The sequence below is a fragment of the Suricata suricatta genome, chromosome 7 (genome assembly GCF_006229205.1).
Source record: "Suricata suricatta isolate VVHF042 chromosome 7, meerkat_22Aug2017_6uvM2_HiC, whole genome shotgun sequence".
Taxonomy (NCBI): Eukaryota; Metazoa; Chordata; class Mammalia; order Carnivora; family Herpestidae; genus Suricata; species Suricata suricatta.
Genome location: NC_043706.1, coordinates 51,922,657 through 51,936,234, shown reverse-complemented (window position 1 = coordinate 51,936,234; position 13,578 = coordinate 51,922,657). Strand labels below are relative to the sequence as shown.

The 13,578-nt window shown below is 41.2% G+C and overlaps 1 protein-coding gene across 7 annotated transcripts in view; it reads left to right on the top strand.

Annotated features, from left to right (window-relative positions):
• The window catches only part of DST (dystonin), a 489,005-nt gene extending 480,357 nt beyond the window's left edge, over positions 1-8,648 (top strand). For 3 of the 7 annotated variants that reach the window (XM_029945272.1, XM_029945268.1, XM_029945271.1), the window contains 5 exons: positions 261-378; positions 1,676-1,747; positions 2,682-2,878; positions 6,438-6,561; positions 7,376-8,648. In XM_029945272.1, coding sequence (XP_029801132.1) covers positions 261-378; positions 1,676-1,747; positions 2,682-2,878; positions 6,438-6,561; positions 7,376-7,638 — 774 coding nt within the window. In that variant the 3' untranslated portion in view covers positions 7,639-8,648. Of the gene's footprint in view, positions 1-260; positions 379-1,675; positions 1,748-2,681; positions 2,879-3,304; positions 3,416-6,437; positions 6,562-7,375 lie in introns of all 7 variants that reach the window. The other 4 variants (XM_029945267.1, XM_029945266.1, XM_029945269.1 and 1 more) reach the window with 2 other exon arrangements.
• Positions 8,649-13,578: the final 4,930 nt, after the last annotated feature.

The window sequence follows — 13,578 nt, the reverse complement described above, 5'->3', positions numbered from 1 at the left end:
ATCATTTCTTGAACAAAGCTTCGATATCATACTTGATAACCTTTGTTAGCTTTTCTCAAACTGTTTCCTTTGGGCTCAATCAAGCATGCAGCCGTCTAACGCAGATCATTTCAAACCCCTTTTTTTTTCTGAGACTTTACTAATCGCTGTGAACTAAGCAAGAAACTTAAGTTGGTTGCTTAACCTACTGAAGATTGCACATCATCCTTAGGTTTAGACTTACGGTTGACAATTAGAGGTTCTGTCTTTCATCTCCACAGTTCGGAGACTCCCAGCAACTGAGGCTCGTTCGAATCCTACGAAGCACTGTCATGGTTCGTGTTGGAGGTGGATGGATGGCGCTTGATGAGTTCTTAGTGAAAAATGATCCTTGCAGGGGTAAGGAGACGCTATGTCAGGATACTAACACCGTGAAAGTGTATCAGTTTCGTATTATTTCCCAGCCTCAAACCCATGCGGGGTCTAATTTTGGTCATTTATTACAACAGTGGATGTTTCACATTGGTCTCTGTCAGCCTAAAGTTCCCACAGAACTTGCGGCAATCATGTAAACCATGTTCTTCTCCTTTTTTTTCTTAGTTCTTCTGGATAAATATGAGAGTGTTAGACAGGAAATACTAGAGTAGACATTTTTAATGAAATATTCCCATATGCAGTTTTCAAAATGAGTAATTACACCACCTCGGGAAAAGATTTCATCTGTCATTAAATAGCAAAGTAAAATGAAAGGCAATTGAAGTGAAGAAGATGGAACATGTCGGACAGTAAAAGTTTAAAAGTGAAAGTGTTTTTTTAATTGGGGGGGAGTTAAGGAAAGTAATACCTAAACATTTAAAAACTAGTCATCAATGGCTAACTCGACTTTTACTTTGAAGCTGTGGATTAGCACATTAAAAATATAAACATGATACTATATAGCTCACTCCATATCTACCAGTCACAGAGTCCTTGACTGTCTTTTCATTTTCCTTTTTTCAGATCCCATGGTCAGTTTTGGAATTCTTAACTGATTTACATCACAAGTGGCCATTTGATTGCAGTGTCTTGTTAGGTCCCCTTAGTAGGTGCATTTTTCTTTGAAAAAAGCAAACAGTAAGACTCCGTGATATTCTTTAACCAGCGAGCTCATTTCAGTCCTCTTAAACAAACAACAAATATTTGTGCTGATACTACTAGGCTACCTAGCGAGAGGCCAGGGCTCTCCCAGTGGGGCCTCCTGGGTAATTTAGTGCCGGCACCTGGATGTACAGGTGTATCAGAGGTAGCGCTGCTCTGCCAGGGGCACCTTGGATGGTCATACAGCCCTACAAGTAGCTCTGCTCTCTGCGAGTCACAGATACGCCCAGAAAAGGGGCAAACTAACAAAAACTCCCCCTCTCAGTAAACGCAGCCTAAAAGTAATGTGCCTCCATTGATGAAACAAAGACATGAGAATGTGTAGTGTCCTGCTGAGTTGCTTAGAAAGGGTAACATGGCTGCAACCATGTCTTCCAAATACGTTTTTCTTATAGAGTCAAATCTCTGAGTGCTTCCTTTCCTGATGCAACTTTTCTTCTAAAATGTGTGCTAAAAGCTGGATCTGAGCACCCTTTGCATATTCAACTACTGTACTTTGTTTCTTCTCTTGCTAACAGTATTCTTTAATGTGATTGGTATCCTGTGTCATTTTTTCTAGTTCATCATCATGGGAGTAAAATGTTACGTTCGGAATCAAACTCTTCAATTACTACTACTCAGCCTACTATAGGTTGGCAACCCCTCTCTTTGCCTCTCCCCTCTTACCTTTTCTCTTTCCTACTTTTACATTCTCGCTTTAATCATTTGTTTTAAGATAACACGCTTCATCCATCGCGTATGGCTTAACTCATATCCAACTGAGCTGGTGCTTCCAAATTTAAATTCTGAACCGTTGACACACTTCTGGTGTGTTGCACAGTAGGTGTTCTGTGAGTGATCAAACACATGCTAACATGTTGCTCATTGGGTTCTTGTGGAGTGTTCTCCGCGTGCATATGTGTTTGTATGAGCGTTGCATCACTGATTATCTCCTCTCCTCGGGTCTGGTGTTTGTTATTTGCATGTTGGTTAAACAGAGTTTTTCGAGGCATACAATAAAATACTAGTTGCCTCATTTAAGTGAAAAACCTGAGAGTTTATATGTTGTCATCATGATTAACAAGCCATCTCTCATTCTGTGTAATTCTATTGTTTAATTAATTCCAGTGTTAAAAAAAACCTGGCATCCTCCTTACCTCAGTGGTACATGCAAAAGACACAGTCCCCGCCTTACTGGCTTGTCTTCTCAGTGTGCGGAAAGGGCGATGAAACCGCGTAGGCATCAGTAGCTGGTGGATTAACAATATTATAGCATGAGCTTTCCATCTTCATGCTGACTCTTTTCTTTAATAGTGGTTATTCTTGCTGATGTTTAGTGTTAGAATAAACACACTATTTTTTTTTCTTTCCCAAACTTACTTGTATCCAAAAGGAATGCATTGTAAAGGAATGCATTTAACTTTTTGTGATGCTGAGTTGGAGTTGGCATGGCAAAAAGATGTTCTTGAAATCCTCAACATGGTCTGTGGTGCCCGCTGGTTGTTCTTCCCGTAAATTGATTGAGTGTCTCTTTTGTTTCCCTTCCTCCTTTGCTTGTGTGCCTCGTTGTGTGCTACGTGATCCAGCCAAAGGAAGGACGAATATGGAACTTCGGGAGAAGTTCATTTTAGCGGATGGTGCCAGCCAGGGGATGGCGGCCTTCCGGCCCCGGGGCCGGAGATCAAGGCCCTCGTCACGAGGCGCTTCACCCAACCGCTCAACGTCGGTGTCCAGTCAGGCCGGCCAGGCCTCTCCGCAGGTCCCCGCCGCCAGCACACCCAAGGTAGGACTCAGCTGGAAAAGGCCGTCGTTTTCGCATGCAGTCACTGTCTCCAGTGTACATGCGAATGTTTTGGGCCCCCAGAATTTGTAGGACCAGCCTTCTCCATTTGTATCCCTTCTCACAGTACGACTCATGAAGGATTTGAAAACATATCTACATATATGCTTTGACCTTGTGGCCCATATGGAGACTATCTATTTAGGGGCTTTGGTTACCTTTCAGATTGGTTTTCCGTTTTAAATGAAGCTTTATTTATTTATTTATTTATTTATTTATTTATTTTGGTGCATATGACTTGCCGTCCAGTCTTTCCACTTATTTTTAATCATTATCACTCTTACGGTGAAACGTCCCTCTTTGTCACCTCTCTCTGTGGCTTGTTTCTGTGTGCTGTCCTTCACATCTGATTTGCCATTGTTCACACAGATTCTCCATCCTTTAACACGCAATTACGGTAAACCATGGTTGACAAACAGCAAAACGTCAACTCCTTGTAAACCAGCAGAGTGCTCAGACTTCCCCGTGCCGTCTGCAGAGGTACCGTAAGGCCCAGATTCTAGTCTAACGGTCTTCCTTAACTGACCCCGTCACGCACTAACATCGCTGTACCTCTCCCTTAACCCATGGACTTTAGATAATACCACGGCTTTTCACAGACATCTGTGAAATACAAAAACAGCTCAGCATTCCTGGGAGGACATGAGAGTGTCTTTCCTCTCTTGGGAGAGGGAAATACAGGAGATTGTATTAGACTTGAGTTTCTTCTAAAGCTCCTGGTGTACTTGTGCTCCTAGATGTAATTTGGACAAGAAATGCAACAATCCCCCTTCAGGTGAGAGTGAGAGGCAAAGTCATTTGCAGGAGAATATTTATTGCAAAGAATATTTACTGAATGTTCACTGTAAACAAGGTCCTTCTGAATGTATGCTACATTTATTTCTGCTCAAGAACACTGGGTCGATAGGACTTAAGCCTTTTAGTTACGGAGGCGGGAAGCTTAGGTATGCAAGAAGTTATCTGGCGTTTTCAAAAGGTGTGTGTCTTTATTAGATTTTAATGGTTATTATTTAAGCACGCTTCGGCCTTTTCATATGGCGTGATTTATGGGGATAAGATATTTCGGTCATGTAAAATTGGCCAAATTGGCTCACAGATCATTTACATTCCAGTGAAAACCAACCAACTATATTTGAAAGAAAGTTCTCTGTAAAATAACACCCGCACAGGTATCAAATGATCACATACTTGATGAGAAGTACAATAATTGGCGTGATGTCCCTAAATAACTTTGCTTGAAATGAAGGCCAGGACCCTTTTATAGCAGTGATATGGTACCTGTGAAAAGCCCTGCATGCTTTTCAAAATACTCTCTAATCTATTATTTAATCCTCACATCAATAATAGGTAAGCAGAGAAAAATCTCCTTACTCTCATGACTCAGATGGAAATGATGAAAATATCATTACTGGTAATGGTAGAATTGAGGCAGAAACAACCCATTTTTCAATTCTGCCTCATTCCCTGACCCCTCATTCCCACCCTGTCACTTAAGATGACTCTCGTGTAACAAACTGAGAACAGGTCAAGCAGCCTCAAGCAACATGTATGTTTTATATATTTAGGGCTATGCTGCTATGCTCCGATTTTTTTTAAACTAGAGATTCCCCCAGAATAAAGTTTAAGTATGTTCTTTTAACTATTATAAAACTATGTTTCATTTCAAATAGCCTCATTAGACAAAACAGCTGAAGAGAGAAAACAACTACAGTATCCCTCTCTGGAGGAGTCTGTAAGAGCACTAGCGAGGGTTGGTGACAATAAAATAAGAGCTGTCAAGGCATTCCGAGAAGAATGATTTGGCTTTTACATGACCATGGATTCTACCACGTTGAGTGGTTTGCTCGATAATTTGAAGGTCCTCACTCTTTGACGGATTGTTGATATTCTTTTAAACTTAGGGATTTAACTAGATCAGAGTTGTCAGATCTTGGGTAGATCCCTGCCCTCCTCGGGCCCTCATCTTTCACATTTGTCAAAAAGCTGTGATTAGGTGAGTGTAAGGTTTAATTATCCTTACATGGGTGAAAGTATTTTGAAAAGTTAAGGGTTTGTTTTTTTTAATGTTTATTTTGAGAGAATGTGAGAGAGCGAGTGGCAGAGGGGCAGAGAGAGGAGAGAGAGAATCCCAAGAGAATCTCTGCACTGTCAACATGGAGCCCAAAACGGGCTCAAATTCATGAACTGTGAGATCATGACCTGAGCCAAAACCAGGAGTCCAATGCTCAACCGAGTCACCCAGGAGCCCTGGAAAGTTAGGTTTTATATGTATGCAAATCACATATAAATTCTGTCCTTAAATGTATGTATAAAATACATATGTAAATGAATTTTGAATATTACATTTATATTAAATTGCAACTCTGATACATTAAAAGGTCTTACATACGCTTCATTAAACATTTACAACTAATAAGAGAAAAACTAATTTTTTTAAAAATGCACAATGGGGCGCCTGGGTGGCTCAATTGGTTGAGCATCTGACTCTTGATTTCAGCTCAGGTCATGATTCCAGGATCTTGGGATCAAGCCCCGCATTGGACTCTGCACTAAGCATGGAGCCTGCTTAAGATTCTCTCTTCCTCAGCCCCTCCTCCCTCCTCATGTTTGCTCACTCTCTTTTTAGAGAAAAAAATTATCTTACTTTAAAAATGCCCACATAATTTGTACAGGCTCATTTCCTCTGACCAACTCCCTGTGAGTTCTTGAGGCAAGTGACATCCCTTATACTTCTTGGGAGATCTGCTTATTTTTTTAACTTCGGGAAAATTTTCAGAATGTTGTAGTGATCTGGAAAAAAAAAATGCAGTGATTCTAGACTTAAAATAAAATCTCACAGTTGTGATTGCTTTGGGCATTCTCTGTCAATTCCTGTAAGAATTTTTAGAGAATTCTCCCTAAGCATTGTCCACGTGTCTCCTGCGGAAAGACCATAGGAGGAAATGGAAGTAGGTGAAGTGACATGGTACCAAGTTATAAAATGTCACTACTTTTTTTTTGCAGTTAAGTTTGTTTAAATGAAGACTGTTTAGGCATCATTTACTTGTTTATTGTTGTGTCAGTTTATTTCTGGCTGGTTCCCTAAAAGCATTGGAGGCACTGGAATATTGAGGCACAGCTTTTCAGACTCCCTTCTCTCTCTGTACCGTGCACTCGCATCTTTCTGGCAAGACTCTGCTGACTCTGTAATGTTCACTGACAACCCGAAAGATACTAATGTGCTCACAGTTTAATTTGCCCTTTGCCTTGCTGTCCTTCGGGGAGCTCTATTTCTGTGTTTTCTCTTCCACATGAGTTCCTTTTAACCTCAGGGAGAGAATAAGAAGACGGTGGGGAGAAGCGAGTGGGGAGGACCCCATGCCACGTCTAATCGAAAAGCCTCTCCCACTCCCTCTCCTGAGGAGGCCCAGTGTAGGGGCTTCTACTGAACTGTAGTCATATCAGTGGAAAATCGTGGAGCAGGAGTGATTTCTTGAAATGTCCTCTCACTGATTAAATACAGGGAACACCAATACAAGGAAGCAAGCTTCGACTTCCAGGATATTTATCAGGGAAAGGCTTCCACTCTGGGGACGACAGTGGCTTGATCACCACCGCAGCCGCCAGAGTCCGAACACAGTTTGCTGGTAAGTGTGGTGTGGCTCTTCCCGGGGCTTTTGCGGTATGATCTGAAGGTGAAAGTCCCTGTTCTTCCTCATGGCGGATGAACTAAGGAATTGACAATGCTGTGTTCTTTCAAAGTGACACGTAGCCCCGTCCTCCAACAAAGGTAGGGGATAAATAACAAGAAAATCCCTTTTGGGGAGTACCGTAGGAAGAGAGCATTAGAAGAACTAGAGCAGTATCCGACCCCTTCACGCTGGAAGCAGGTGGCTCTTCTGCCCGCTCACACGTTGCCAGGGCTCGGGCAGGTTGGGTGGGTGATTGGAGAAACCCACCCGGACTGGGCCTTACCCCCGTGCTAGTCCTGTTTCTTCACAGAATAGTGAACCTGGTCCCTGGGGTTCTGGGCTCAGCACGCACGAAGGTTCTTTAAAGTTTCAAGTCTTATCTTTTAAATTTCTTTGTGCTTCAAATTCCATATCCTCAGGCAAAACTTCTGCTCCATGTCTGCCGTGCACACATCCCTAGGTACACACTTTGGAAAACATAATCTTAAATCCTAGGTATATTCCTTATATCTGTTTGTAGGAAATGGAATCCTGTCTAAGCCCAAACCTACCTTCTGTCTGTAAACCTAGCTTTTTCTGTATTAAATCAACTTAGAGTGAGGCTGCCCACCCTAGTGGGATGGAGAAAGGCCACGAATCCACAGGTGCCTGCTGCGTGCCTACAAGGTGACAAGAAAAAGTGTGGAGATTAAAGGTGGCTTTAGGTTTCAAGAATGTGCTGCAGAGGGACCGGGGACGAGGGTGGTTCAACTCTGTCGCCTCTCCTCAGATCCCAAGAAGACTCCCAGCCGACCAGGGAGCAGAGCCGGCAGCAAAGCCGGCAGCAGGGCCAGCAGCCGCCGAGGCAGTGATGCATCAGACTTTGACATTTCGGAAATTCAGTCTGTGTGCTCAGACGTGGAGACTGTCCCCCAGACGCACAGGCCTACGCCCCGAGCAGGTTCTCGGCCATCCACAGCCAAGCCTTCCAAAATCCCCACACCCCAGAGGAAATCGCCTGCCAGCAAATTGGACAAGTCCTCAAAGAGATAGTGCAATTGGATCCACCACGGCCCTTCCTTGAGCGTTTATTATTTAAGTTTGAAAGATGTAACATATGATGTAGAAATTATTGTGAAATAATTGCAAGAAGTCGAGTTTAAAATTCGGCAGATGGCCTTATTTGTGTATTTGTCTTTTTATTTTATCTGTATAATTTCTTGTCAGATATTCTGGGGGTTAAAGCCACATCACACGTGAGGGGGAGCAGGAAAGAGTCTAACATGTACTAACATGTCCGCACCGTTACCGTGCGGAGCACACACTAGGATCGGTGACTGGGCCTCCAGGTAAGTCCGCGCCGCCCCCGCAGCCGCCGCAGACAGCCGCAGCTAACGATAAGGATACCTCATGACATTCTCTTGCTTTTGTAGAAACTGAAAAGCCAAAAGACACACATAGGAGATATATTTTGAGACGATTAAAATGTAAACTACAAGGTGGAGGGCAGACGGACGAACACATGCACACACAGTTCCTTATGCAGGATCTGACGGAACTCACAGGAAGTCCCTTTCCGCACTTGCCAGTGCGCTGACGTTCAAGAACCTTACAGCATTTCTGTGCCATCGCTTCACATGAGGCCAGAGGCGTCCTGGATATTAGACCTATCATACTGTAAGAATATAATTATAAAGTGCATTCATATAAATGTGAGGTTTTCTTTTGCTTGAGTGGACAGTAGCACCTGTATCATTGAACTCATTTTGTATCAAAGCAATTTTGCTTGCAGAAAGCTATGAAATAAAACATGTCCCTTAACTACATTGCTATGGAATTAATTTTTTTCCCCAGGGAAAATCCGTGTATTTTTTTATGAGCAATATCAATTTGGAGTGACCAAAAGATACTTAAAAATGGGTTTATTTTGGTTTCTCATCTGAAATAATCATGTTCTGGTATTATATCTATATTTAATAAATATATACATTTTAATTTATTATGTATACTCACATACTATAGAAAGATATTAGTATGCATTTAATAAAACCTATTCACTTGAACATATGGAGTACCTGGTCATTTAAGGAACCTTTTCTAGCGTTGGTTTTGAATAAAGGCTGTGTGTCTCATGTATTTTTACTGATAGTGTGACAAGGTTATGTTTGGGGGCCATCAAAACACAGCGACACAGTATAATAAATATGTACTAAAAATGACATTAACAGATACTCAGTATTCTACAAATATTTTTAGTACCAACGCGTGCCAGCCCCTGTGTTGGCTTGAGGCTGCAGGCTCTGCCGTCTTCTCTCCAAGGGGGAAGCAGTTAATAAACAAGCAAATCACTAACACACATGAATTAAACCCGGGATATGTGACAGGGTGCTGATTTTATTAAGGCCACATAGTGGTATTCTTCTGGCCTGTGTACATTTAAAAATCAAGTGATCGAATTTCCCTAAATACAAAAATGGCATCAAATATAACTAGAAGAATGGCAGCTTGTTATTGGGACATGGCAGGTTATGACTCTGCCCAGCACTCTGTACATTCATCTCAGCAAATGGTGTTGAGGCTCAAGCGGATAGTAGTACGTTTTCCCTGCGTGGGCTTGGTCACCGAGGCCAGCAGTGAGGGCCTGGAGTCTCCACTGACAGAAATCAGGTGCCACTTTTCAGTGATAGTGGTGGGTTTTCTCTCCAAGCCTGGGTCTCGGTGGGAGTCCTTGATGGAAAAGGGTAATCCTCGCCTAACAGATGACGTGTTACAGTTCATGCATTTGATTATAAATGTGTCATCTGAGAAAGCAATGGAAAGTGTCCTTATTCCCTCAGTGATTTGCGTGTGATCATATTTCTACTTCAAAGACAAATTTAAGGGAATGATTTTATCTCCGCCTTTTTGAATGCTACCCCTGTTAAAGCCTGGGGATTTTGCTCTTTTTTTTTTTTTTTTTTTTTTTTAGAAATTAAATAAGCTTTTGAAGAAAGATAAGTGGTTTTAAATACTTAAGAGAATTCTTAAGGAACAGCTCCTAGTTATCAGCAGTTGCCCTCATGGGGAGCTTTTCAGACTTTGATGCCTGATCTTTGTTTCCTCTGGAACTAATCCTTGAGCCTAAGGCTGACTTCTTGAAGAGTCCTCCCATAATGGGAGATTTTTGATAATGGATTCAATTTCTTCATTGGTTATCGGTCTTTTCATACTTTCTATCTCTTCTCGTTTGAATTTTGGTAGTGCATGTATGTTTAGGAATTTTTCCATTTCTTCTAGATTGTCCAGTTTGTTGGCATATAGTTTTTCATAGTAATCTCTAAGGATTGCTTGTATTTCTAAGGGATTGGTTGTAATAGATCCATTTTCCTTCATCATTTTGTCTATTTGGGTGTTCTCTCTTTTCTTTCTAAGGAGCCTGGCTAGAGGTTTATCAGTTTTGTTTATTTCTTCAAAAAACCAACTCTTGGTTTCATTGATCTGCTCAACTGTTTTTTTGGATTCTATATTGTTCATTTCTGCCCTGATCTTTATTACTTCTCTTCTGCTGGGTTTGGGGTGCTCTTGCTGCTTCCCTTCTAGTTCCTTTAGGTGTGCTGTTAGATTTTGTATTTGTGCTTGTTCTAGTTTGTTGAAATAGGCCTGGATTGCAATATACTTTCCTCTTAGGACTGCCTTTGCTGTGTCCCAGAGAGTTTGGATTGTTGTATTTTTGTTTTCATTTGTTTCCATATATTTTTTAATTTCATCTCTAATTGCCTGATTAGCCCAATCATTCTTTAGTAGGGTGGTTTTTAACCTCCACATTTTTGGAGGTTTTCCGGACTTTTTCCTGTGGTTAATTTCAAGTTCCATAGCATTGTGATCTGAAAGTGTGATCTCTATTCATTTATACTTATGGAGGGCTGCTTTATGCCCCAGTATGTGATCTATCTTGGAGAATGTGCCTTTTGCACTCGAGAAGAAGGTGAATTTCCTAACTTCAGGATGCAGAGTTCTAAATATATCTTATCAATTCCATCTGTTCCAATGTGTCGTTCAGGTCCATTGTTTCTTTAGTGATTTTCTGTCTGGTTGATCTACCATTGCTGTCAGTGGAGTATTGAAGTCGCCTGCAATTAGCACATTCTTATCAATAAGATTGTTTCTTTCTGTGATTAATTGTTTTATGTATTTGGGTGCTTTCGAATTCAGTGGATAGATGTTTATAATTGTTAGCTCTTCCTGATGGAGAGACCCTGTAATTATTATATAATGTCCTTCATCTCTTGTTACTGCCTTTAAAGTCCAGTTTGTCTGATATAAGTAGAACTACTCTGGCTTTCTTTTGGCTTCCAGTTGCATGATAGATATTTCTCCATCCCTTTACTTTCAACCTGAAGGTGTTTTCAGGTCTAAAATGAGTCTCTTGTAGACAGCAAATAGATGGATTTTGTTTTTTTATCCATTCTGCTACCCTGTGTCGTTTGGTTGGAGCATTCAGTCCATTTAAATTCAGTGTTATTATTGGAAAATGTGGGTTTAGAGTCATTGTGTTCTCCATAGAGTTCATGTTTGTAGTTGTGCCTCTGGTACCTTGTATTCTTTCCAAGATTTCCCTCATCGAATCCCTTTTAGGACTTCTTGTAGGGCTGGTTTGGTGGTGATGAATTCTCACTATGTTTGTTTATGCAGGAACACCTTTACCTCTCCTATTTTGAATGACAGGTTTGCTGGATAAAGGATTCTTGGCTGCATATTTTTTCTCTTCATCACATTGAAGATTTCCTGCCGTTCCTTCCTGGCCTGCCAAGTTTCATTAGATAGGTCTGTAACCACTCTGATAGGTTTCCCTTTGTATGTTAGGACCCTTTTATCTCTAGCTGCTTTCAGAATTCTCTCTTTATGTTTGCTAGTTTCACTATGATACGTTGTGCCGAAGGTCGATTCAAGTTACATATTAAGAGGGTTCTTTGTGCCTCTTGAATTTGAATGTCTATTTCTTTCTCCAGATTTGGGAAATTCTCAGTTATAATTTGGTCTAGTATCCCTTCAGGACCTTTTTCTCTTTCTTCTTCTTCAGGAATTCCTATGATATGGCTATTGTTCCATTTGATTGTATCACTCAGGTCTCGAATTCTCCTGTCCTGCTCCTGGATCAATTTCTCTCTTTTTTGTCTCAGCTCCTTCTTTTGCTGTAACTGTGTCTTCTAATTCACATATTTTTCTCTCTGCCTCTTCAATCCGTGAGGTAGCCACCTCCATTTTATTATTCACCTCATTTATAGCCTTTTTAAACTCATCATAGCTGTTTTGAAAGTCCCTACTCATTGTATCAGTGGCTTCTCTAATGCTTTTTTCAAGCCCAGCGACTAATTTTATGACAATTTTTCTAAATTCTTGTTCAGTTATATTGCTTAACTATGTTTTGAGCAGTTCTGTATCTGTGATTTCTTCCTAGAGTTTCTTTAGGGGAGAGTTCTTTCGTTTTGTCATTTTGGCTAGCTTTCTGTCTCTTGTCAGTTTTTGAAAGCTCATTGTGCACTGTGCACCTGTTAGAATTGCTCTGTTAAAGGAGGCTTATTGACTGTCCAGGGCCTGTCATTTCAGGAAGTGTTCTTTTAATGGTGTCTCTCAGTTTCTTTTGTTGTGCCTTTGATTATTTTATTTCCCTACTCAGTGATATTTGGGACTCTACATCATGCATACTTAGCTTGTTTCTTGGGGTAGCCCTGAAAAAGAAAACAGACAGACAAACACACAGGGAACAGAAGCATGCAAATGCACAGACAAATCAAACAGACTAAAAGGGGAAAGGAAGAAAAGGAAAGGAAAGGAGGGGAAAGAGAAGAAAAAATAAAGGGGAGCAGAGACAACAGAGGACAATGAACAGTCTAAAAGTGTATAACCAATCGAGGGGAGAGATAGGATGAGATAAGGGAGAATATATCTGGATAGCAAGAAAAAAAAAGAGGGAGAAAGGAAAAAGAAAAAGTAAAACTTAAAAAAAAAAAGAAGTAGTAATAATAATAGAAAATAAATACAAAAAGGCAGCAGCTCCCCATAGCGGATAAGCAAGGTTTGGTGTAGGTAGGTCTCGGGGAGCCCAAGGAAGAATTTACCAAGTTTCTCTCCCCAAGCTCAGTGGTTATATATGGGGTAAGAGTTTTTCTCTCCTCCTGGGTTAGGTTCTTTATCTCTTCTCTAGAGGCAGTACTATGAGCATGTTAAGTTTCTCTTTCTCTTCCCTTTGTCTCTCAGGGGCTCCACGTGCTTTCCCTGTGTTGGGCTGGGGCTCCCACCTCCCCTGCCCTTCTTGGGCTGGCCTGTTTTCTGATGTCCCCAGTTTGCACTCACTCACTCAGGCATCTTTGAGGTCTTCTTTCTGGAGTCTGTATTTTCTCCTTCCACTCTTGCAGATAAGAGTAATGTCCTCGGTTTGATAGATGGGGTGGACGAAGTTTACAGAACTCCCTTCTTCTCCGCCATCTTGCCTCCAGTCTCAGAAATAAACATTTTTTTTAAATTATAGGAGTTTATTTGCACAAAAGTCTATTGGAATCAGCACCAAATGAAGTGGTTGGAAGCGTTCTACTGACGGGAGCCCAGGAGAAACAGAGAGTAACAAAACCAAGGAAGTGGAAGGAGAGTAAGGCTATTATTGAATAATTATTGAAGGGAAGTTAAGGAAATTGTTGATTGACTATAGTTTAAGCCCTAGTTGGCTATTTGTAATTGACTGTCTTTGATATTCTGATTTGTAAAATTTTTTTTGGTGTTTTATTTTTGAGAGAGACAGAGTACCAGTGGAGGGAGGGGCAGAGAGAGAGAGACAAAAGGGGGCACCACACTCTGAACTGTCAGCCCAGAGCCCAACACGGGGTCCAAACCCACTAAACGTGAGGCCATGACCTGAGCCAAAGCCAAATACTTAACCAACTGAGCCACCCAGGCTATTCTGATTTTTACCACTGAGGCATTTACAGGCTTAAATTTTAGTTTGCTAAGTTAGGCCAC